This window comes from Penicillium coprophilum (assembly GCF_028826855.1).
Source record: "Penicillium coprophilum strain IBT 35676 chromosome Unknown utg000002l_segment0_segment1, whole genome shotgun sequence".
Classification (NCBI taxonomy): domain Eukaryota; kingdom Fungi; phylum Ascomycota; class Eurotiomycetes; order Eurotiales; family Aspergillaceae; genus Penicillium; species Penicillium coprophilum.
In genome coordinates this window covers 3,877,436-3,900,992 of record NW_026622722.1, presented here as the reverse complement: position 1 = coordinate 3,900,992, position 23,557 = coordinate 3,877,436, and the positions used below count along the sequence as shown (strand labels likewise).

General features: G+C 47.9%; 10 protein-coding genes across 10 annotated transcripts; 5 read left to right on the top strand and 5 right to left on the bottom strand.

The window, feature by feature from the left end:
* Window positions 1-2,775: 2,775 nt before the first annotated feature.
* N7500_003517 (uncharacterized protein) lies at window positions 2,776-3,942 on the bottom strand (the record flags this gene model as incomplete). Its single annotated transcript, XM_056674663.1, has 1 exon — window positions 2,776-3,942. The coding sequence occupies one exon, from the start codon at window positions 3,940-3,942 to the stop codon at window positions 2,776-2,778; it is 1,167 nt and encodes a 388-aa protein (XP_056535188.1).
* Window positions 3,943-4,401: 459 nt separating this feature from the next.
* N7500_003516 (uncharacterized protein) lies at window positions 4,402-5,487 on the top strand (the record flags this gene model as incomplete). Its single annotated transcript, XM_056674662.1, has 2 exons — window positions 4,402-4,468; window positions 4,547-5,487. The coding sequence occupies 2 exons, from the start codon at window positions 4,402-4,404 to the stop codon at window positions 5,485-5,487; spliced, it is 1,008 nt and encodes a 335-aa protein (XP_056535187.1).
* Window positions 5,488-5,637: 150 nt separating this feature from the next.
* Window positions 5,638-6,143, bottom strand: N7500_003515 (putative tubulin-specific chaperone Rbl2; the record flags this gene model as incomplete). Its single annotated transcript, XM_056674661.1, has 3 exons — window positions 5,638-5,739; window positions 5,806-5,892; window positions 5,976-6,143. The coding sequence occupies 3 exons, from the start codon at window positions 6,141-6,143 to the stop codon at window positions 5,638-5,640; spliced, it is 357 nt and encodes a 118-aa protein (XP_056535186.1).
* A 959-nt stretch (window positions 6,144-7,102) lies between these two features.
* Window positions 7,103-8,309, top strand: N7500_003514 (elongin A domain-containing protein; the record flags this gene model as incomplete). Its single annotated transcript, XM_056674660.1, has 3 exons — window positions 7,103-7,160; window positions 7,223-7,299; window positions 7,413-8,309. The coding sequence occupies 3 exons, from the start codon at window positions 7,103-7,105 to the stop codon at window positions 8,307-8,309; spliced, it is 1,032 nt and encodes a 343-aa protein (XP_056535185.1).
* A 696-nt stretch (window positions 8,310-9,005) lies between these two features.
* N7500_003513 (NEDD8 family protein RUB1) lies at window positions 9,006-9,485 on the bottom strand (the record flags this gene model as incomplete). The annotated part of the gene is made up of 3 exons (XM_056674659.1): window positions 9,006-9,105; window positions 9,187-9,269; window positions 9,414-9,485. The coding sequence occupies 3 exons, from the start codon at window positions 9,483-9,485 to the stop codon at window positions 9,006-9,008; spliced, it is 255 nt and encodes an 84-aa protein (XP_056535184.1).
* Window positions 9,486-10,156: 671 nt separating this feature from the next.
* On the top strand, window positions 10,157-12,585 carry N7500_003512 (60S ribosomal eL42 domain-containing protein; the record flags this gene model as incomplete). Its single annotated transcript, XM_056674658.1, has 7 exons — window positions 10,157-10,231; window positions 10,284-10,533; window positions 10,600-11,170; window positions 11,311-11,368; window positions 11,954-12,046; window positions 12,113-12,297; window positions 12,365-12,585. 7 exons carry the CDS (start codon window positions 10,157-10,159, stop codon window positions 12,402-12,404), a joined length of 1,272 nt encoding a protein of 423 aa, XP_056535183.1. The 3' UTR covers window positions 12,405-12,585.
* Window positions 12,586-13,495: 910 nt separating this feature from the next.
* On the top strand, window positions 13,496-15,603 carry hxt8 (uncharacterized protein; the record flags this gene model as incomplete). The annotated part of the gene is made up of 11 exons (XM_056674657.1): window positions 13,496-13,555; window positions 13,633-13,660; window positions 13,718-13,779; window positions 13,841-14,031; window positions 14,086-14,514; window positions 14,592-14,653; window positions 14,713-14,842; window positions 14,894-15,033; window positions 15,095-15,208; window positions 15,276-15,381; window positions 15,456-15,603. The coding sequence occupies 11 exons, from the start codon at window positions 13,496-13,498 to the stop codon at window positions 15,601-15,603; spliced, it is 1,470 nt and encodes a 489-aa protein (XP_056535182.1).
* Window positions 15,604-17,461: 1,858 nt separating this feature from the next.
* N7500_003510 (Zn(II)2Cys6 transcription factor) lies at window positions 17,462-19,808 on the top strand (the record flags this gene model as incomplete). The annotated part of the gene is made up of 3 exons (XM_056674656.1): window positions 17,462-18,106; window positions 18,156-19,342; window positions 19,412-19,808. 3 exons carry the CDS (start codon window positions 17,462-17,464, stop codon window positions 19,806-19,808), a joined length of 2,229 nt encoding a protein of 742 aa, XP_056535181.1.
* Window positions 19,809-20,073: 265 nt separating this feature from the next.
* Window positions 20,074-20,670, bottom strand: N7500_003509 (GNAT family N-acetyltransferase; the record flags this gene model as incomplete). The annotated part of the gene is made up of 1 exon (XM_056674655.1): window positions 20,074-20,670. One exon carries the CDS (start codon window positions 20,668-20,670, stop codon window positions 20,074-20,076), a length of 597 nt encoding a protein of 198 aa, XP_056535180.1.
* Window positions 20,671-21,149: 479 nt separating this feature from the next.
* On the bottom strand, window positions 21,150-22,040 carry N7500_003508 (uncharacterized protein; the record flags this gene model as incomplete). The annotated part of the gene is made up of 1 exon (XM_056674654.1): window positions 21,150-22,040. The coding sequence occupies one exon, from the start codon at window positions 22,038-22,040 to the stop codon at window positions 21,150-21,152; it is 891 nt and encodes a 296-aa protein (XP_056535179.1).
* Window positions 22,041-23,557: the final 1,517 nt, after the last annotated feature.

Below are 23,557 nucleotides of genomic sequence, written 5' to 3'. Positions count from 1 at the left end.
GACTGCAGGTGTGGCACAAAGCTCGCTCCAAACGGTGATCCTTCCTGGATTATTCGAGATTTCTCGTAAAAGCTTATGTGTGCCGTGGCGTGGAAGACGCAACCCATGAAGTATATTAAGGTTGGGAGGAAACGCTTGGCGTGATATGGAACGTGGAGGGTCTCAATGGTAGAATAAGAATTTATCCCACAGCATATTTATATAAACGAAGAGTCATTTGTTTGATAAGTAGAGTTTTTTCCCTGTCAGGATTTTACTGCCTTCCGGTTCGTCGGCGACTGAGCGCTAGATGTCAATTGGAGTTTGAGCGCCGGTGTGACATCGGATCCAGGTCCGACGCAAGTAGAAACTGTGTCGGTTTACATTGGAGCCCGATATCAGATCGATGGCGTTCCAGACACTGTCGGCTCCGTTCCGCGTCATCTTTTCGGTGCCGTCGACGAAGAGCAGAGTCTCTGGTGGATCCGTGTTGTCGGATAGCCGATCGGACCTCCGATGGCTGAGTAATGGTCCGGGATGCCGAATCGGGCAACTACTGCCCTTATCTCCGGAGACTTCTCATGAGTACTTGATCACTGATTGGGATGGTCAATTTGGCACATTGGACTGCGACTATTTGAAGCTGAGTCTCCTAGACACATATTCATATGAAGCCTTTAGTGCCGTCACACTGCCGCATATGCTGAACGCGCTGTGCGACTCGAAAACAGAAGTTGTTTTTGACGAAGGCAAGCAGTTGGGCGTTTTTACAGCGTTGAAGCTCATAGCCCTGTGGCTCTCCATCCGTTTGATATAGGCCAGTCAGCCACCATGTCAAAAATTTCCCTACGTAATCAACGCCGTTAAGGTAAGTAACAGCTGCACTCCATTAGATAGCTTTGATCATCCATGGCATCGGATTTCATGGAGCCAAAGTATAATTCTGCTGCCCTCTACCTCTGCACATATTCTGCTTCCACTGGATTCCGAAGCATTGTCTTAATCATGTCTTGTTTTGAAAGGCTAAAAAATGTGTCTTTGAACTGAGAAAGAAATCCAACAGCGGCGCAGACGTACACCACGAGGAGACAACCAGACCGCGCAGAAGCGATGTTCGCTACAGCGCCTCCCACCAAAGCAATATAGTTGCTGTTGAGCTCATACCTATTGAACACAGAGCTGACCGGAACCCATTCAATGTCTTGCGTGTAATGCCCGATAATTTACACTGTGGGGACGCGGAACGTCTACAGCACCCTCCCCCCGCGGAGGTAGCCAGCGTGCCACGCTTACTTAGTAGAGATGAATCCTGGCAAGAATCACCAGATTCAGTACATGCAGAATCCGGAAACGGCTACGCCGACGTGGTCCTACTGCTCCTACAACACGGCGTGGATGCAAATGTGCCTGATCTGGGTAGGAATCGGGCACTCCACCGTGCAGTGCACAATGGTCATAGCAGGATTGTCTACTACTCGAGCATGTGGCAGATCCGTCCATGGGCTCACCTTCACCGGTGGAGCTGGCAGAAAAGTTATTGTAGGGGAATGTTTAGTGGTTGTTTCGAGATACAATCCAAGAATAACATCCAAACAAGATAACTGATCGGTAAGCCTCGGCACACACTACTGCGAGTCAATGTGAGGAGAGTCGTGAAAACGGGCTTGCGAGCGCTGATACGTCTCAAGGTCTTTGGCCCGATGGGCATTTTATCTACCAGGTTGATAGTATTAAAATACCACCTTCTAAACCAGCTTATTGGAATTGATCTCTTTCTCTCCATGGGTATTAAATCTTTACTGTGTCAGGTGAGGTGTGACTGCACATTTGTGGCGCTATCCATCTCCTTTTCTTTTGCAAGATCATGCTGCCTTGTTATTGGTTTCGATATACACCTGCTTGTTTTTTGAGAGGCTTCCAGCAAGTAGTATCGTCCGAGAATGAAAGTCCATTGGTCTCAAGGAGCTCCGCGGTTCGCATTTTCAAATCGAACCGGCTCATCGGGTAGAATCAATATGAGCGATAGACTTATTGTTAAAGGCTTCATTCGCGAAGTTGGCAACAACAAGATTGCACCAAAGGCGTTGAGAAGGCCCAGGCGCATTGTTTTCTTTTAATCTCTAATCTGGAGAAACCCATGATACAATCGAGTCATTGGAGGGTAGTGATCTTCGCTCTGGCGAAGGACGCAGTTTCGCTCATGTGAGAGGTTGCGTCAGATCATCCAGATCCGCAGTAAAGAAATTTGTTTTGGGAAACAACATACTTGATCAAGTGGAAGGGTATAACAATGTCTGATAGAGCTGATGGGATCAAAACTAGACAGGAATGGAATTTTCAATCCCGTCAACAGAAGTGGTATCAAAATAGGATCAACCAGCGTAGCTCGTCGATTTCATGTTAATATTAGCCCTGGTGAGATCCAGTGCCAGATCAGCTCGGATGTTACTTTCCCTACATAAAATGAACCTATATAGAGATCTCGCGGTCAAAATCAAGAAAGTGATCCCAGAAAAGACACATCGAACTAGCCCCTTCAGACTTGAGTCAAATGTTGCCATCGTGTTCTAGAATGGATATCCAAAGTTATGATCTTGCCGTCTCATAGAATGCGTAGAGACTCAGAACCCGGGACGGCCAAAGCATCGAATACCATACATTGCCGTGCATAGTAAGGCATAAAGTCAGCTAGTGATCGTGCTAGCTTGGGCCTGAGTGTGCAAGCACGAGTTTGCACAGCCGCATGTTCCGATCTCAATAATATGGTGGCCGACATCATACTCTTAAAATGGTATGTTAGGTATGTGCCGGTCCAATCTGAATTCCTAGACCACCACCAGGCCAGGCATTCTGCATGGTAGGTGTGTTGGAGGCGTTAATATCGTAAGCAGGGTTTTCGCCGACTGCATTGCTACTGCTACCAACACCGTCCTGGGGAGTAGGCCCAGCGTGTCTTGGGGCGTTGCCAGGATTTGGTACAGTATGGTGAGTCATATAGTTGGCACCAGTGACATTTCCTTGATTTGGGAAAAAGCTCTGATTGAGTGACCCGCAGGTTGTGCAGGTGAACTCAATCTTGAAATTGGTCAGAACCATCTGGGGGACGCCATCGTGATCACTGCGATTGGAGTAGTCTTTTGGAGGTCCAATCACTCCTACTGGTAAAGTAGCAGCGGTCTGATATTCGACTCCCGATTGTGGTAGAGTCATTTGGTGTGAACTGGGGTTGAAAGGGGGTTGGTTCTGTGCGGGAATCGGTACATGTTGCACCTGGGGTGGAGGTGGCAGGGCTTGGGAACTAGATGACTGAGCAGATACGTGATTGTTTGAGGTGTCGTGTGGGGACATGTTATCATCATCGATCAGTGATGGTGAGAGATGCTCTGAAAGCCAGCGATTCTCGGATATCTCCCCATATGCGTCTGCCCCTTCTCCTTGTGGCTCGGGGGACTGCTCAGGCGACTGCTGATCCTCTGCACTCATGTCGGGATCCAGCCCCGGTTCATCCTGGCCCTCACCATGCCGCGGTTGAATTTTTGTGAGCGCTCGTTGTGCCTGGCGCATGGAGATGTCATAGCCGTGGTAGCGTTTCACAGCGTCCACGACATCCTGGGCCCGTATTTTCAACTTCATATCGAAAAGCTTTGGAATCTCGCTTCGCAGAAACCTCACATGGGAAGCCTCAGAGCGAGCGGGTGTCGCCGCAGGGGAATTTGCACTCCGGCGGCAACTATGGCTGTCTTGAAGACTGGTGATGTAGGTCGCATTTTTGTTTGAGCGGCAGACCACACGAAAGAAGCAAGTTGGTGATGATCGACATCCGATAACTACGCTTTTCTTGTTGCTTCTAGCCACTCGAAGCTCCCAGTGTTGCCTGACTGATATACTTCGTACCACTGTTTTGAACTCTTCCAGAGAGCAAAACCGCTGGCCCACATGGAGGCCGGAGTACATCTCAGTCATGGTGATGAGACTGAGGCAAGTACAGAGGATACAACGATATTAGCAGCTAGTACAGCAGTCACAGAGTTTTGGGAGACAAAGTCCATCGGGCCTCTGGCTGTGGCTTCACCAGGCCGTGCTTGCAGACAGTTTTGGATTGCGGAATACGGGGTGATCCTTAAGCACGCGAGGGATTCTGCGTATGAATGAATTGGTCTCTAGCCAAAAAGCCTTGGGGCTATGATTAAATTGTGTAAACCAAAGTCGATTATCTTGTTAGGCAGCACAGCTGATTGTTGAAGAATAGCCATTAAACCCTGGAGGTCAATAAAGGTTCAAGGCGGAAGTTCTTAGTGCCAGACCGCTCAGCTTCACTTTTCATGTTCCTCCCCACTTCGATCATCTTGAAGTCGCGCACATCTCCAATATATTCTGTGCTATTAAGCCCGTCATATCGAATTCCATAATTCGATACACAAGATGGCTTCTTACGGGCTGCTGGGTCAGCCAGAAGAAGGTCGAGTCCACTCCAGTTCTGTCCTTCCAGGTCAATATTAACACCCCAGCTGCTACAGATGCGCTCCACAAGTCGCGTCTCCTCAACGTCGAAGAAAAACCATTCAAGCGAATTTCGAAACGACTATTGAACCCCGAATCCCTCATTGTCTCACATTCCTCGCTCCCTCTCACCCCTCCCCCGAAGAAACAGACGCCGACTCCGATGCGACCGTAACAGAAGCCGAGAAACAGAAAAGACTCGAGGAATGGCGCCACTTCCGCGAGGATGTCTCACTCGATTTTGCTGCCTTTGAAGGCAGCATTGCGCGCGTCCAGTTCCTTCTTACCAGCAACGAGCAAGAACGCCAGCGATATGCCACTGAGCGAGTTCAGATTCTGTCGACAATGCAGTCTGTACGAGAAAGTACGGCCGATCTACGAAGGCAGCTCGAAGAGGCACAGCGACTTCTTTCCTTACGAAAGACTTACGATGAATTGACGGACAAAATTACGAGTAACCGCCTGCTCAAGCCGCGCGAAGACCAGTCAGCGAACCTTCAGAAATTGCGACTGGAGATTGCAGATCTCGAGAAGGAAAGCAAGGATTACGCCATGACCTGGGCTGAGCGACGTGAGCAGTTCGGTCGTATTGTGGACGAGGGGATGCAGCTTCGTCGCCTGATCCGCGATGAGAAAGAGGAAGTCGAGCGCCGGGAAGGCATGCAGGAGGGGGCAGACGGTGATGAGGCAGATGCCACATCCAAGGGCAAGACTAGCAGTGGGAACACTCCTGGTCCTGAGAGCGATGCCGTGACCCCTTCCCAGCACGGCCAAGATGAGACCGGTCGATCATCTGCTCTGCAGGTTGAGAAGCCCGGGGCTGCCGGTGCTGCGTCGCCTTTGCGGCAAGTCACAGCTGCCCAGATCGATGGAACAGGATCTACTCGGGAGGACACGAATATGATTGATGAAGGTGAAATCTCTGCGATCAGTGATGGCGAATTATCCGAGCTCGAGGAAGGGGAGGAACTTCCTGACGACTTCAATGGGAAGATGGATACTAGCTGAAAATGCATTTCCGTATGTACATTACTAGCACTAGCATGGAGTTCTGGTTTATGGTCTGGCGTTGGGCCTGAATTCAACTTATTGGATAATATTATGGAATATTCCACCTTACGGGTATTTTTTTGAGCTTTGATATAATCGACATCACTTTCACGAGATCTCACGCTCTGCAGTCTTAGCTTGGGCAATGGCCTCTTTGCCAGCAGTAATATGCTCAACATTGCTTTCCATACCCTTCTTGCCCTCCTCGATCTATCAGAATCGGTTAGTAAAATCCAAGACTACAGGTAGGTGGTAGAAGATGGATGTTACACTCACAAGCAGAGCTTCCAGGTTCGCAACAGCCTGCACAATCTTCTCCTTCAACGTAGGCAGGACCTTCTTGGTCTCTTCAAGAGACATGCGCTATCATCCATGTCAGCATTCAAGGTTGCAAATAGGTAGGCAAGATGATTTGGTAGAAGCAAAGCTTTGGTAAAGACACATACCTCTTGCTTCAGGGTATACTCGCGGTTCTCGTCATTACCAGCGGTATCGGCCTCCAGTTTCTTGATACGCTCAGCTTGCTGCAGAAGCTCCTTGTGATAAGAAGCTTCCTCTTTTACCAAGCGGATCACAGAGGAAGTGGTGATCTCTAGCTGTGTGCGGGGTGCCATTGTGATTATCTGTGTGAGAGTTAGACGTGTCTGAGGGTTTGACTCCGGGTCTCGAATGATGTTGCCGGAAGAGCTGCAAATTGATGAGAAGGGTGCCTTCTAATAAACACTATTGGGAGTCTATATCCAGCGCTCAAGGTGTCCAAATGATAGCTGTACAGCTAACATTGCTATGCACAATTGTTCAAGACACTGTGTATATAGACGGGCATCACGACAGGATGAAATAATGTAGATGACATACCTCTAGATTCTGGATCTGCCAACAAAATTTAGTGATATGCTAAACTGATCTTTGATTTCTCAAAAGTTCATTGCCATGCCCCTCGATGATGCTATCAAGACGATGTTTGCACTGTTTGGTGGTAAGGTGGAGCCTCACGTGCTTCCAACTATAAGTTCCAAAAGACAGATGAATCTGAGACACGAGATGAATAAGAAGCCGTTGGAATATATAATACTGTGTCAAAAAGCCACAACGCTTGTCCTATTGGTTCCAGCTTGCAATGATTCAATACCAAGGTAATTTGGAGAAGTTGTCAGTATGAATGATTGCGCAAAAATAATAGCGGAAATCATCAAGTTGATGACGAAAGTCCTCACTCGACACTTGAGCAGATATCTAATTATACAATGACCAGATCAACACTATCTTGACTCCGTAACTATAGACATGAAACATTAGATTAAAGAACATGAAATAAAGCATTGAATGTATGGAGTCTTAGATAGCCAATCAGCGATAGCCAGCCGAACCCGCGTGATCATCCATTTATTTAAAGCCGAGACTCCTACCATCTACAACCATGAGAATAGCATCCCATCTAGCATCTTCTTATCTGTCCCTTATTTAAAAGCGACTTGTACATTTGCTTTGCTGTGCTATAATCAGATTGCTTTCACCCTATGTGACACATCTTATAATACCCAATTCGGCTCGAACCATTGCCGTCATAAAGATGCCGGCCCCATCACTGCTTCACCTGGCCACAGCCACGGCTATTCGCTTTGTGAAAGGTATAGGCCAAATACAATATCACACTTTTCAGATGATTAAATACTAACTATGTGATTTTCAGATCTGGATGATCTGGGCGCGATGCCGTACTCACTTGCGCGCCCTATCTTGCTTAATATTCATAACCCTGAAAAGCTGGTACGTGTTGCTCAACGTCACTCTCTATTACTTCACTTGCACTTCATTTATAATTTCCACTACATTTATTATTTTGAAATCACATACTAATACCATTTCTTTGAATTTTGTAGCATGCTATGGAGCTCGCATCCCCACACCTCGCCGAAGAAGATGAAGAACTGTGGCTTGAGCTTATTAAACGAGATATCCCGGATTGGGAGAAGTATCAACTCCCGGAAAGTACCAACAACTGGTATGGGGTCTATTGTGATCTCCACGACCAAGTCCAACGTTCCCTTGACGCCGATGCAGAGAGAATGAAGATGGCAATTGATGGCATTAGTGCCAAGCGTGCACTCCTCACTCCGAAGCTTATCCCTGAGGGCAAGGGCTTGCGCATGGCTGGATCACGACCCTCCGTGCGACAACGTCATGCTACATATGATCGCAGGATGGTCGGGCATGATAAGAAGCCCAGCATCTTCCAGCCGCAGAAGCGCAACACCGCGCTGACAATGCCGACCAAGTCTCTCAACAATCGTGCCTCGCAAGTCAAGCGCGCGCCAATTGGCTTGGTTGAAGAACACCGCCGCCCCGGCGAGCAGTCGACACCACAGCCGATGTCAAAGCCGCAACCACTTGCCCCACGCATCAGCCGCCCCAGCACGCTTTCACCCTCACTCCAGCACCCTGTGCTGGCCCGGAATGAGGCGCGACTACGCGCACTGACTTCCGCCGCCTCCTCCTCTTCCTCACCCTCGCCCCGTGTTGCATCTAGCAGCGATGCGCCCAGCGCAAAGAAGTCACCGGCTGTGGCCACCGATCCCAAGCTGAAGCGCCGTGCAACTTCCCCGCCTCACAGTGCAGAGACATTCTCCTCTTCTTCATCCCTCCCCGCTCCTCCCATTTCTTCTCTTCCTTCCTCCCGCCCGCCTTCCTCCGGGCCTCCTCCGCCCCGCTCGGGCATCATGCGTCGACGCCCAGCGCCAAGCATTTTCATGCCCGCAAAGCGACGACACATGTCGTGATCTTCGGATCAATTTTGTTGTAATTTTCAGGGTCTCCAGAAAGTGGCCTTCTATATATTTACCCATATGGGACATAGGTAGCTAAACATTTTCGATCAATTTGGAGCAAGGAGTTTGGGTTTGTCCTGATACCCGAGGTGAGAAGCACCTCATTTGCAATTTATTTGTTTCATTTTCATAAATTTCCAAGAGAAAAAATACATTTTGTCCCTAAATCCGGTTGTGTCTGTCAGATTGATACGGACATAGTTTGTCCAATGCGAAGGACTTTGAACGTACCTTATAGCGTTCGATCCTCAGCTCAGCTGGGCTTAGCATTATAACCCCTATCTCTCGGTGTTTCATAAAAAAAAATACTCTCAGCAGTAATAGTCGCATTATATCTCCCGCGGGATTGCGCGCCATTAGAGTAGACATATGCAACATCCAAAGCCTGGAGATAGAGTTAGGAATGGTATAGCAAAACCAAGCTAATCCATGAGAGAAGCTTATTTTCTTGGAAAAACGGGCGCAAATAGATAAAAAGGATCCAATCCAGAACACGGCCTCGCCATTCGAGCTCAAATCCCATCGCTTCGCCGCAGTCCCCACAGCTCCAATCCCCGCCGAATGGGATGCGAAATGGACAAGCACTATTGTTCCTCAACGGATTCACATTGCTGCAGAAGTATGGTATCTAAAAATGACAAAAAGGTTTTACATCGACATCGCAGCGCATCCTCCACGTAGAGCAAGCACGAGATGGAGCGTGGCACCACCTTCGAGGTTATATTCTGAGGCTGTCTTATCGTCCGCCCTGTTTGTGATAATTTGTTAGTTTGATGTTGTTTTTGATAGTAGAAAAATGCAATGAAATGACTCAAGAGTGGTTTCTTACATCTGCTTGCCGCCGAAGATGAGTCGTTGCTGGACCGGGGGAATTCCCTCCTTTTCCTCGACACGCTCCTTTATCCGGGAGACCTGTATGAGACCGTCCGTATCAGTATAAGCGGATTTAAAAAGCCATTTTATGGCGGAGGCTTGTTCGGTGTGGTTTCAGTCGAAGGGTGGAGTGTTCCGTGCGGGGAGGAGCCGGAAACGCATGAAGGCTGGCGGGTGGTTTACCTTGTAGTCAGGCTCGATATCAAGCTCGATCTCCTTTCCGGTGAGTGTTCGGACCCTATTTGGACGCCACATGTTAGTTTGCGGCTCTGGGGTTGACCTTTTCCAGGTTCGGGGTCATGCGGTGTAATGACGGGGCCATGCTGGAACTGAGAAACGCACTTGATCAGCATAATGAAGAGACTGTGGCTTTCTCGGTTTCGATAGTGGTATTAGAGCAAGGTATGGGCCGGAATGTAGTTAGACAGCTCCTGTCAATAAGAGTTGGAGAGAAGATGTGAGCCCGGCGGGGTTTTGGTGGGGGGCCTGCGGCCTTATTGCCTGATCACGTCGGAGCCTCACTTGACTTGCGACGACATATACGTGGTGTAGGGAGCACTATGATCAGGATTATTGAAGGAAAACGAGATAGTACCTTAAATGAGCTTATTATGTTAAATTCTAGCAGTAAGCCCCTGGAGCACCATTTTTTGAAAATGAAGTTTCTTTCATAATTCACCAAGATATATAATGGACTAGTCGTGATGAGATTGACATATTGGAAAGTATCAAGTGATTTAAAAAACGATTTTTTGACTAGTGATTGAATATAGCGGTACCTCCAGGTTCTTGTCTATACCTACTATCCAAAAAATCGATCGTATAAAATCTTTTTAAATTCCTCACTTGCGTATAGTTTTACCCCATCCACCCCGCTGAAACCCTTGGCCCCGACCCAAACCAGTCAATTGGACTCTGAACTCAACATGGCCAATGAACCAACACACGTAACAGCTGAGAATCAGTTTCAACAATTGATCACTCGTTGTGAAAATGACCCGGTAGGCTTGCGTCCTCAATTGTGAATAACCAAATGCTGAGAGTTCCATCCAGACACAATTGCAGATTGCCTATGAGACCCATAGAAGCAATAGAAATGCCTCTTTCAGAGACGAAATCTGCCAACCTGGATTTTGCAAATGGAAAGAAGATGAGATTTTGTCTCAAGTCCTCGAGGCAAAGATGGGGTCGACAGACTTCGTCGACTCCAGACATAACCTTGCCTTTTGGGCACGCCCGCCGCAGCATATCCGGGACTTGGTCTACAAGATTCAGCAAGAGATTGAACCCTTAATTGGACCTGGTGTGTGCTATATATGATCTGTACAAAACGTAAAGAGACGGTTTTAATTCTTGTCCCACAATATAGGTCTCTGGCTCGTACCCCCGGATCATCTGCACATGACCACACTCGAGATCAGGTCTTCATTAACAGGGCCTGAGATCGATGAGATTTCCTCTTCTCTTGAGATGAGCGGAATCGTAGCAGAACTGGCAAACTACACTCTCACCCACCGTGCCCGGTTGGTCAAGCCAGTAATCAGCTACGATACTTCTGCTATTGCTCTGAGCTTTGTTCCCGCGGCTGGAGAGGAAGATCACTACGAGTACAGTGGAAAAGATGACAAGTTTACGTATCACCATCTGCGGAATGATCTTCACAACATCATTACTCAATCTGACTGTCCAATCGCGGCTAGGTATACCGTCCCGTCTGCACACATCACCATTGGGCGCTTTATTACAACCAGTGGTCCCCCCCAAAGAGAGTTATATTCCCTGGAGGAATTCGAGAAAAAGGCATCGCAACTTGTTTATCAGATCGAGGATCTCAATCATGAACTCCGCTCAAATGTGTGGAGGAGATTGGGGGACCCATCTGAAGGGCAATGGGTGATAGGTCATGAAAAGGGGTTGGAATTGATGAAGGGCCAAACCTGGTATGGAGTAGGTGAAAGTATAGTACTAGGAGAAGGATTTGTATGATAGAATACAATATAGGTGCTAGAAATAGAGAGCAAACCATTTAAAGTCAGAGATGTCAAGGATGCCTAAGGCAGAAACTTTATAAATGACTCAGCATAGCCTTCTTGGCGACACCTAAAAAGGTTAGCGTCCACCCGATAGGGCCTAAGCGAGTGAAATCCCACAACCCAACAATCGCACTTGCTCTCCTCTGACAAGCGACAATCCAACGACCACCACCCAGCTATCCGGCCAAGTCAGTCAAAATGGTAAGGATATCACCCTACGAGATATGTCAAAGTGTTCAAGCCCCGGCCATTCGAAATTCCTCGAGTCGTGAAGAGATTGTGAGATGTCCACTGTGTGGCCGACCTCGAAATCGTCAAATCCGCCGACCGTCACGAACCACCACATTATGAATCACCCAACCATCTGTTTTTTACACCGGATTCTCGCATTATGCAATTTGAAACTTGGCATTGAAGAGGGAATGTGTGGCGAAACCTGCAATAACAACACTTGGTGACGAAATCGAGGATTCGAGAAGCAGACCGTAATGGATGCACCCCGCGATCCTTTTTGAATTCCAAATACCCAACCACGCTTTTCGCCCAAAGATATCTACAACACGGACAACGCGACCTATCTCTTTGCGACGGCACTAATTTCGAATCGGATTTCGGGGCACGAACCACATTGACATTGATCTTCGCACAATCAGACCGAAGGACAAAAGCTCATGACATCTCTCCGCACAGGTCAACATTCCCAAAACCCGCCGGACGTACTGCAAGTCCAAGGAGTGCCACAAGCACCAACAGCACAAGGTCACCCAGTACAAGGCTGGCAAGGTTAGTGCCCTCGATACCAGGATGGTAGTCGTGAGCTATTGCTGATGTTTTTTTTTTGTGATTTAGGCCTCCCTCTTCGCCCAGGGTAAGCGCCGTTACGACCGGAAGCAGAGTGGTTACGGTGGTCAGACCAAGCCCGTCTTCCACAAGAAGGCCAAGACCACCAAGAAGGTCGTTCTGCGTCTCGAGTGCACTGCTTGCAAGGCCAAGAAGCAGCTCGCCCTGAAGCGCTGCAAGCACTTCGAGCTGGGGTATGTTGCATCTGCACATTCCATTGTTTTGATCCTCAATACTGACGTATCTTTTTTTTTTTTACAGTGGTGACAAGAAGACCAAGGGTGCTGCCCTCGTTTTCTAGATTGTTCAATTTCCTTGTTCGGCTTCTGGGTTTCCTGCATTGCACAAAGTGCTTCGCTGTTTTTGCGGAGCATATATGACATTGGCAATGGAAAAATGAAATAGGAATTCATCTATTCAAAAACACCATCTATGACTACCGGATTACGAGTCTTTGAATGATCATTTTTGCTTCACAGTAGAGCTGCTAGTAGCTGCCAATGTCGTAGTGGTACATTGCATTCTTATGCTTTACTGTCCATGGTATTGGGGTTCTCAACCAAATGTTTACTTTGTATGCTGTAGACATCTCGACCGTCAGAGTGGGTTATAGGTATGCCCCAATTATTGCCAAGACCCCATACACATCCTCAATATGGGTCCACTTGTACCAGTGGAGTGTCGTGAGACTTGTATCAAAGTCTGCCTGGTTTCATTTGTTCCCACGATACCAGATTAGTGATCACCCGTCAAAAAGAAAAAGAGAGGCTGTCACCGGTGGACTACATCATGATCTGGTGTAAACTTGGCACACCGGGGTTTTCTCAAGCACCTGACAACATTGGACCCGAGCGATATAGACCATGTCCAAGAAACCCATATTTCCTTGTTTCAGCCTGCACATATTTATAAAAGAAGTAAACATACAATCGGACAGCAGAAAGTCAAGAACAAAATTTGAAGGGCGCCAAGACTTATGAAGTAAATGCAGTCCTAAAATGGTAACCCGCGAGTAGAATTGAATTCAGAGCAATCTACTCCGTAGACCGGGTAAGACATCTCGAGAGTGAGAATATCATTGGGTCTACTCCGTGTAGAGAGCGAAGATCGCGGCAGGAGATACCCCGACCCCCGCATTCCGGGGGGACCTCCCAATCTCTCAGGCTAAAAGGCTCATGCCAATCAAGGGTCTCTTCTCTCGGCTCTCCTCCGACAGTGAACGTGTCTATCGTCTGTCTCTATGTCCTCTCGTGTGACCCATCCTCGGCCCATCGGACGTAGCCCGGCTGTGATCAGAGACCAGTTAATATACCGCGGTAGCTCTTAGATTCTTGATCGACATTTTCTCCTCACTTCTTATCCCTGTCTGATTCCGGAGAAGCATCCTTGAAAATGACATTGTGGTATTCGCTCGGGATTGCTTTCTTTGCTGCCATAGGCACGTTTTTGTTTGTAGGTTGATTTCTCGTCCCAAGACTAAATGATCCTGGACTCTGTACTACGTGACGTTAGCTCTAATGATAGAATAGGGATTCGATACTGGCATTGCCACAACCAGTGAGTGATGCCCATTCCCACATCCTATATTTGCGACTCGAATTAACGATTGACTAGCGATTGCCCACCAAAGCTGGATTGATTATATGCAAAAGCCCTCAAATGGCCTCACAGGAGCTGTATGTGCAGCCATTTAGCCCTTCAATCTGACAGAACACACCTAGAAGCTGACTATCCTAGGTTGTGGCCGTGTACATTGCTGGCGAAGCCGTCGGTGCCCTGACACAAACATTTGTCGGGGATCGACTCGGCCGTATCCGCTTCATGCAAATGATGTGCATTATCGTGACAATCGGCACAGTCATTCAAACCGCCTCTGTTAACATCGGCATGTTCCTGGCCGGCCGCGTGCTAGCCGGCTTCGCAGTAGGGTAAGTCATACATCTAGATCTATACACACCTGGCCAGAATTAACAACTTCCCAGGGGCATGGTCGCAACGGTCCCAATCTACCTGAGTGAAATATCGGACCCGAGATACCGCGGTCTGATCGGTGGTATCTCCGGTTGCGGTATCTCGTTCGGAACTATGATGTCGAATTGGGTCGGCTACGCTTGTAGTTATGCTCCCTACGGCCCCGTGCAATGGCGTCTACCTTTGGGTATCCAGATTCCTTGGGGAGTCATCATGTTCATTGGTCTTGCAACGTTCATGCCTAACTCGCCACGGCAGTTGATTCGCGTTGGGAAGGTTGAAATGGCGCGTAGCGAGTTTGCGCGCATTCGTCGTGGCCTTGTGCTTCACGAGATGGAGGAGGAGTTTGGACTTATGAAGGCGCAGATTGAGTATGAGATGGAAAGGGAGATGACTTCCTACCGAGAGATTTTCAAATTGTTTAGACATCGGGTGCTTGTGTGAGTTTGTTTCTTCCTTGCTAGGTTGTGTGTGTGTGTGTGTGTATGTGTGGGTGGAAGCTGACATGGATGTATAGGTCTATTGCGGTGCAGACGATGACGAGTTTGACGGGTGTCAATGTCATTCAGTATTACCAGAGTGAGTCTTGGGTGCGCATCCAGGAGTTATAATTGTTAGAATGCTAAAATCTCTCTCAGCTATTCTATACAAGGGCCTTGGAATTGGATCACACTCGATCCTCGCTTTGGCTGCAGTCTACGGTACCGTCGCGTTTTTGTCCAACTCGCTCACTACAATGTACATGACCGACCAGTGGGGACGTCGGAAGTAAGTGGGATTTTGTGGGTTATCAATTTGCATGTCCGCTAACCGCCATAGGATGCTGCTCACCGGATTGGCTGGCATTGTCTTGATCGAAATCTACGCCGCGGTGATGCAGAGAGAGTTCCAGAATACCGATAACCGCATCGGAAAGGGCTTTGCGATTCTTGGAATCTACCTGTTTGTGGTTTGCTATTGTACGGACTCGCACCAGAGTTACAAGGATTTATGGTTGACTGATTTTCGTTTTCTTTGTAGATGGCATGCTCAACAGTACCACATGGCTGTATGGCGCCGAGGTCCTTCCAATTGCTCTCCGCAGCAAGGTCATGGGTCTTGCCGCTGCATCTCACTTCATCGTCAATGTTGGCAGTATGTTTGATATCTATGAAGGATCATGCTTTCCTGTATGCGATCGCTAACCTCTTCACCGAAACAGTCACCGAGGCTGGACCTAGTGCTTTTGCCAACATTCACGAGAACTATTACTACGTCTTTGTAGCATGTTCTGCATTCTTCTTGGTTATCGCTTACTTTTACTTCCCGTAAGTCGTTGGCCTATTTCGGTTTTCATCCGCGAAGAGAGAAAGAGAGAGAAAGAAGGCTAACACTCCTGCAGGGAAACTAAACAGAAGACTCTCGAAGAAGTGGCTGCTGCGTTTGGTGACCGGGTCGTGGATCAGGACGCGGGAGCGAAGCGTGCGACCAGTGTGGTTGGCGAGACGCAACACATTGAATCGACCGATGGAACAGCCAAGGCAGTTTGACCCCCTATTGGCAGAGCTTGAGGGCAGGCGCTTGTGATAACGCAATTTCAATTGCAAACCCAGAAGTCGAGGTGTATCCTATTGATTGGTATTATTTCAATAGCCTCGTTTACTTCACTCTTCACGGTTAAATTTGCGGCTTTAATTTGCCCCAGAATTACCGAAGCCACCAAGTAAAACAAGCGGTCTTATTATTAGGCTGAAACATATTCAAATTGGACTGTATTTTGCCCCCGGTTTCAGCCCTGAGCTCCCCCACAGCAGAACCGGCGATCAGCGTTGAATGCATAATTCGCCGTTCGACCGATGGCTAATGATCCACGGAGCTCATATGCTAATTCCCTGAGTATACTCTCTGATCCTTGCAACCTAGCGATGGAATGGGTATCCGATCGCTGGAATGTCCTCGACACTTCCGCGGTGGGATGATCTCTACTCAATCACCAGATGTGAATACATAAGTTACTACACGTTTCGGGCCACTAGCTTGAACCACCTATGTTGTATGATGCTTTGGAACAATTGATTCCCCTGAATGATCCCCGAGATTATTTGCCACATACTTCTCATTCCATGGACCTTTCTTTTTTTTACATGCATTTCGTTTCTCAAAAAAGATTCTTTTCGGATTTAACTCGGAATCAAAGCCATGAACTAGTTTAACGTTAAAAAGTTACCGGATTGCCGAAAGCCAGGAACGGAGGGTCCGAGCATACACAAAGGGACATATTTCAGGACGGAGAGATGTTCATGAATTGATTTATATTAAACGATCTACCTATATAGCCAACTATCTTTTAAATATACTTGGGACAATCTCAATCAAGTCTCGGATCTAGAAAGAAAAATAAGAACTATATCCACCGAACCATACTGGAACTGACACTGACGTCGGAGCTGAAAAGTCAGAATTTTTTCACGTGTTGGAATTCCAACCAAGTATATGCACGGTCGACCGGATTGTCATGGCGCATGAATTGTGGCTAAGGATATATCACCCTGACCAATCAACCCTCGTATATTGGAGTCCCTATGGCGCAGTTCAGCACTTGTTACGTGAACAAGCTGAAGCAAGGGATTAATCTGTGTGGCTTAGCATCCTGTGGCAACAGCTTGAACAACTTGTCAAAAACAAAAAAAAAAAACAGCCCACATCTCCGTACTCTGGACTTGATATTATACTCGCACTTCGGTCTTTACGATAATCCCCGAGATGGGTTCGGAAGGCCCGAGCAATGATGCTACCCATGGAAGGTGTCCCAATTCGGGCTAAAATCAACAATTCAGTGATTTACGATCTATACTACATTCAGTTAGTATCGGAGATTCATCTCCGCTCTCTGATGGACCCTTTTCGATTTCGATTCTGGAAAGGTTTCATATGCATCGGTCTCCCCGTATTAGGAATGTTGTCACCTTCAAACCCCTAGACCCTTTTGATAATTTTCTTTACTCTTTTCGATTTAGCCCGCAGCTTAACAGGGGCAAATCACTATGACGCTAATCTTCACTCCGATTAACGCACGATGTAGCTGCAAAATAAAAGGGTTGCCTCCTATTACAAATTGGGGAATATAGAAGACTCCCTCCGCTTATATCTCTGTGAAAATGCCCCCCCCATCCAATGTACTATTTCCCTATGAGTTCATGAACAGATCAAACCATCCATACCCACAACCTGTATCGTGGAGTACCCGAGTACCCCTTTTTGAAACCGGCCATTCCATTTTCCTAAACAGCGGCTCCTCTCCACTCGACAATCTTCGCGTTCTTTCTCGGCAGCCCCTCAAGACGGCCCCTCGAGACGAGGAGGTAAATGCGTTTCACTCCAGTGCACCTCGACTTCCATCCCACATCTATGGCCTCATCCCGTTCCACAGGCAAGCGCCTTCCTATCAGCTGCCAGGCCTGCCGAACTCGCAAGATCCGATGCTCTCGCGACGGCCGGCCATGTCAAACATGCGTGCGGCGTGGTCTAGGCGCCGAAGACTGCATCTACCTCGGCCAACCGCGGCTTTCAACCGAGCAATCTTCCCCCGGCGACAGCGCAGTGCAGAACGAATTGCTAGCACGAATTCGGAACCTGGAAGCCATGCTCCAAAAACAGATGAACTCACACGCTAGCACACCCGCCGGTGGCGCAGTCTCGCCACTGGGTGGGACGAGTGCAGCTGGTAGTTTCTCCGAGCCTGATATTGGCTCTGGATTGGAGACTTGGGACTCCCTCGGCCCCATGTTGGATAATGTTGGCACGCTTCGGACTTCGCCTTCGGGTCATGTGCGCTATGTGCCACTAGCTTCGCAATGGGAGTCTTTAGTGGCGAACAGCCCCGCCGCGGAATGTTTGCACAATTTAGATACGGATGTCGCGGAGGACGACGATGATCTACAGATCCCGTTGGCCAAGAATGGAAGTATATCGCGTGCGGAGCTGTTGGGAATTCTGCCGCCTGGTCGGTATTGTGATACCCTTAAAGATGTGTATTTTCAGGTCTTTTCTACGGTATGTCATGTGGACAGAAATGGGGAGACGCTAGCTGACAATAGGTTAGGTTTTTCATATTCTTCACGACCTGACGTTCGAGGCTGAGTATCAGCATTTCTGTCATGATCCAAGCAGTGTGTCTACATCATGGTTGGCTCTGCTGTTCGCCATTCTTTCTATCGCCGTAAGCGCACTTGATGATGATCACCCTCTCCTGGCGGATCTGGGGCGAGAGCGTGCGGTTAGCCGGAATATTAAAGTTCTGTCAGCGCGGTATCGATCTGCCGCGTTGCGGTGCCTTGCTGCCGATGGGGTGATGTCCCGGCATTCGATCAACTCATTACAAGCTCTAGTACTCATAAATTACGCCAGAGTCCACCGTGGTCTACCGGTTTGGACATTGCTAGGATTCACACATCATGTTGCAATATCGATGGGATGTCATTTAGACCCAGAACGATTCAATCTTGGGCCAATTGAGCGAGAAGAGCGACGACGGGTCTGGGCCGGATTAATGATGCTGTACACCATCCAAAACACAGCATTTGGGAGTCTCGAGCAGCAGAGTCTAACACAGGATGTGAAAATGCCTGCAGATATCGACGACGTCGACTTGCTCACCAGCCCAAGCATGAAAAGACCACCACCTTCGCCATTTCCCCGCCCAACACAGATGACATACCTCCTTTTGAATTTCCGACTATACAGAATCTCTTCGAAGGTCTGCGAAACAATATTCAGCTACCCAAATACATCCCGCTTCACCACTTCCCACCTCGAAGCGGAAATCATATCTGTCCGGGAAATGGTCGATGCCCGCTACACACCCGATACAAACAAGCCCCTACTCGTTCACCACCAAGCCAACCACCATATCCTCTACAGCCAGATCCATCAACTACTTCTCCTCCTCCTCCGCCCAGGTCTGTGCCGCTACCTACAAGGCGAGATTACACCCGAAACATGCGCTACAAGGGCAAAGTGCATCGCTTCTGCCAAGGCTTCACTTTCCATCTTTGAAATTCTCCTCGAAACACCATCGTTCAAGCCCTACAAATGGTATACTGGTGGACTCGGCAGTTTCCACGCGTTCCACGCTGCAGTCACATTGGCTGTCATCCTACACATTCCCGAGAGCCAGCACGAGTATGAAGAGATCAAAGAGATTCTCGATCGAGCACTAGATATGTTCGCCTCGCTCTCAGTCCGCAGTGTTTTCTGCAGCAAGGCTGTCCCTACAATTCGACAGATAATGTATGTCCAAGTTACACTCCCACCCTTAGTTCCTCTCAAACCTGGACTGGTGACTAATATACACACCAGCGATGTTGCCTCGGCAAAGTACAACCCCCAAGCACTCAGTCACTCTCAATCTCATCTACAAGCCCAAGCCCAGGCCCAGGCTCAAGTCCAAGCCCAAGTCCAACACCAACAAAATCAAGCCAATATCCAATCCCAGTCCCACAACCACCTCCTACCGAGCATCCAAACCCCACTCTCAATGCAAAATCTCTCCCCGGGAATGACAATGCAGGATAATTATGCCCTCTCACATCCACACTCACAATCCGGATCACCGGTACCAACTATTGCATCAACCTCCAGTGAGCACACCATGCATTCCAGCTTTGGGCAAATGCATCCGCAGAATTGGATTGGTCCTACTTCTGTTCCGTGGGATACGTTAGGGTCTACCACTGGGGGCTATGGGTTTGACTAGAGAGGCAAAGTGACCGGATGATTTCTTGACGACCGTTTAAATTTCACTTTTTGGACCTAGGACCCAAGATTTCGGCGTGGAGCACACATGAAATGGTAATTTGGGCGACTTATTCTCTTATATTCTCTTATATAATGTTTGATTATGAATCATATGAGCTATGAGCAGATGGAATCAAAAGCGTCTCTTCTGAACAAACTATACCTTCATCCACACTAACACTATATATAATATGATAACCTCAGAATCAACCCTTTCTATACTTTCAAAATATAAATCTAGGGTTTTCCCACAAACCCAGGAGCCCCCCCCAAGACTTCCGCTGCATCACAGCAAAGCCCACTGCATCCTTCCCCTCAACGGGTGGATTACATATCATGAGCTCCATATCCATGACCTTCTCATAAAACGGCACCGACCGCTTCCAATCCCCAGTAAGCAGCAACGATCTCCGCAAATAACGCATCGACTCAATGACCTCTTGCACACAGGTCACAAGCCACGTTCCCAGACCGAGGCCCTGGAGCGAGGACAGGACAAAGACGTCTGTCAAGAAGAGAAACGTTGTGTAGTCTGTGACACAGCGTGCAAAGCCGACGAATTCGAGAGTCGAATCTGGCGATCCTTTATTCCCTGGTGTCTTGTCTGAATTGCTTGAACTGTGGTATAGTCCGAAACAGAGGGAGTTCTGTAATGTTTCGCGCAATGCGGGCTCTGGCATTGGCTTTGCCCAGTAGAATTCTTCGCCCGCATACCAGGTGTTTAAGGTGTCGATCGGAATTAGGGATGTGTCGGTGGAGACTAGATATTCTCCCTTTGTCCAGTTTTTGGGTTTGTTTCGTATCTCTGATGTGGATGACATTTTTTCAATCCTGTAGATGTTAGTATATTTCGATGAAGGGGGTTATCGGCGTTAGGGCTCACTGTTTACCCGCCTGTTTGGGCAAATTTTGTGTAATGAGAAAACAGAACAGCTATGCAAGCTATGCAAGCTATGCATCTATGAAGTTTGTATCAATGGGATGTCTTTTAGAATATATATATGTGTTGAAGAGGGGCTAGATAGATATTCTGTGACTCACTAAACACACAATATTGCCACGGGTCAATTGGTAATCCAAATATCTTTTTAACGGAGCTTTCGCATAGAAAGGTCTTTATCAGAGGCGCCTTCCAATGACACAGCCAAGAAATTGGGAGATAAGTGTCGAGCCCCACCTATCTCGGGATATGATGTGAATATATATGTAAAGACATGAGTAATATAGATATAAATAGGAGAGAACATATACACAAGACATGAACTGCATCACTCGTTGCGACATAGGAACTCTAATGTGCCTACTCGTAAAAAACTAGACATCTAACTTCAATGCTCTGCCTCCCTGGCGATCCAGCAGGAGTCTGCGGATCAAAGAAAGCAGTATGCCCCGACCCATGAGCAATATCCGTCTTCCCCTCAGTCATAGTGTGGCTCCTCGAATCAAAGCACTTGATGAACATGACTTCCTCCGGCGTCATATCCTTAGCGTAAAAGAAACGATGTTCCTCATTAGGAGCGATAGCATACGTCTCCCCCTTGACTTCATACCCCTCTGTAGAAAAGATCGACTCAGAATCAGGCGCTACCTCTCCACTCTCCTGCCACTCCTTCGGATAAAGAAGATCAACCTTGACAAAATCAGAAGGAGCAATACTCCTCCAATCAATCAGCGCCAACGGGAAATCAGAAGCCGGATTCTCAATCGGACGCCAGACATTGATAATCTGGTATCGACCCTTCAATAGCTCCTCTACTTCATCCTCAGGCAGGTGGCGACGCACTCTGGCCTCAGCAGCTTTGGGTGTCTGGTCCACGTGAACCAGCTGTACAGGACTGCGTGCTGAGCCTGGCGTCCGCCGACGGATGGTGTGGTCGAAGATGGCTACTTTTTTCACGCCGGGCAGTTTCTTGCGGAGTAACTCTTCTACTTCCGCGTAGTACCCCGCTCGCACTTTGGCGTCGTCGGTAAATGCGGTCTCCTTTGCGGGTGAGTTGTATAAAGCGAAGCCGGAATTGTCCGTTGTGAAGTTCGATTCTTGGCCTCGGATGTCCTCCACTTTGCGCTCCAGTTCTGTGAGTTGGTAGGAGCGGCCTGGTCCGTCGACTTTGCCCCATGCTTTTTTGAATGGCTCTGTGGCGTTGGGATCGTACGAAGCAGGGTCGATATATCTGAATGCTGCTGTCGTCATTTTTATAATGGTTTGTTGTACTTGACGGTCTAGATTCAAGGGTTTGCGATGTTGAGGTTGAAGGAGTTTTGCTGATGAGGAAGTAGTGTGGGGCTGTTGGACTCGGTGCAAACGAGAAATGTAATTCCACAGTACGATGATACTGTTATGTGACGATTTATAGACCAAATGAACTTATATATAAGGAACGGAGTACGAGGCGAGAAATTCAGACATGATTATTAATTGTTTTCACGCCCGAGGGCCTGTCTAGTGGCGTCGGAGACATTTGAATCTTGCATCATCGACAATTACCCCGATGCGAACATTATTTGGGAAGTCAAATTTTCAGAACAGGCAGTGTTGGATGAGTTCACAAGATGAAATGCATCCTAACGAAAGGTATAGACACAACTCATCTAGTCCATTGTGTAACGAGATATTGCCAAAATTTACAGCCATCAATCGAGTGCTGAGTCATCACGTGAAATATAGACCCACTTTCCTCTTTTGGATGCACATCGTCCCTTTAGACTTGCTCCATATTGCTAAAGATTGTGGCGGTATAAATGAGGGACACTATAAGCCACACCACAAAACGTCTGATTTTTTTAATGGGGATAGTTATCATGATGATCTGGGGGTATTGAAGATATCAGGGGACCTCAGCAGCACCGTCGGATTGCCGACCCTTTCCATGATTCTGACTAGCATGATCGAGAGGACCCTGGACCTATAGCCTGAATTTCATCCATGTGCTAGATTAGATTGCTGAAGTCTGAGACATTGTCACTTGATATTGTGCTCTATGCCAATAGAAAGGGATGAGTGATGGTGGAAAACACGACATGGTCATCCCCACATCTTGACAAGCTTGTCCCGGACAAGCCGTACCACTTCCATATTCCCCGAATACTACATCGCAGTCGACTCGATTCTTCAAGATAACCCGAATCCAGTCAGCCACCTGATGTTGCAAGCTTGACAGCCAATCACCGCCCTCTCTGAACGCACGCCTTCGGACACGCGTGATGCTCGACTCTAAAATCAACTGTTTGATCCTAGGAGGCATTGAATGTCACCTTTCGCAATGATCGACACTGTATGCTGAGAGTGGTGGAAGTCGCACTTTATCCTGAGATGTCTTGTGGTTAGAATTCCACAGCGCAGAGAATGGACGAATGAAATTGCTTGATAACATACCTAGCTTGGCCAGGCAACTCGTGACCTTGTTTTCTAGGGTCATTCTTCATGCGTTGGCAATTTGTCCGTGCGAATTCTTGGCGGAAGGGCAATACACCCACCGGGATGTTCACGTACGAGTAGACATGAAGCACGGAGTACGGCAACACTTGAGCTGGCTGGTACCTCTTTTACGTGGTCCAGGTGCCTGCCAATCCACCCCAAGTGACCAATCACATATGTAGATGTATTATGGGGACGACGATCGCCAATCGGGTGCATTTTTTCATATTGACGCTCTTCCCCGCCCTGTGAGAGTGTTAATTTATATGACCCCGCAACTTATGTTGTAGTAA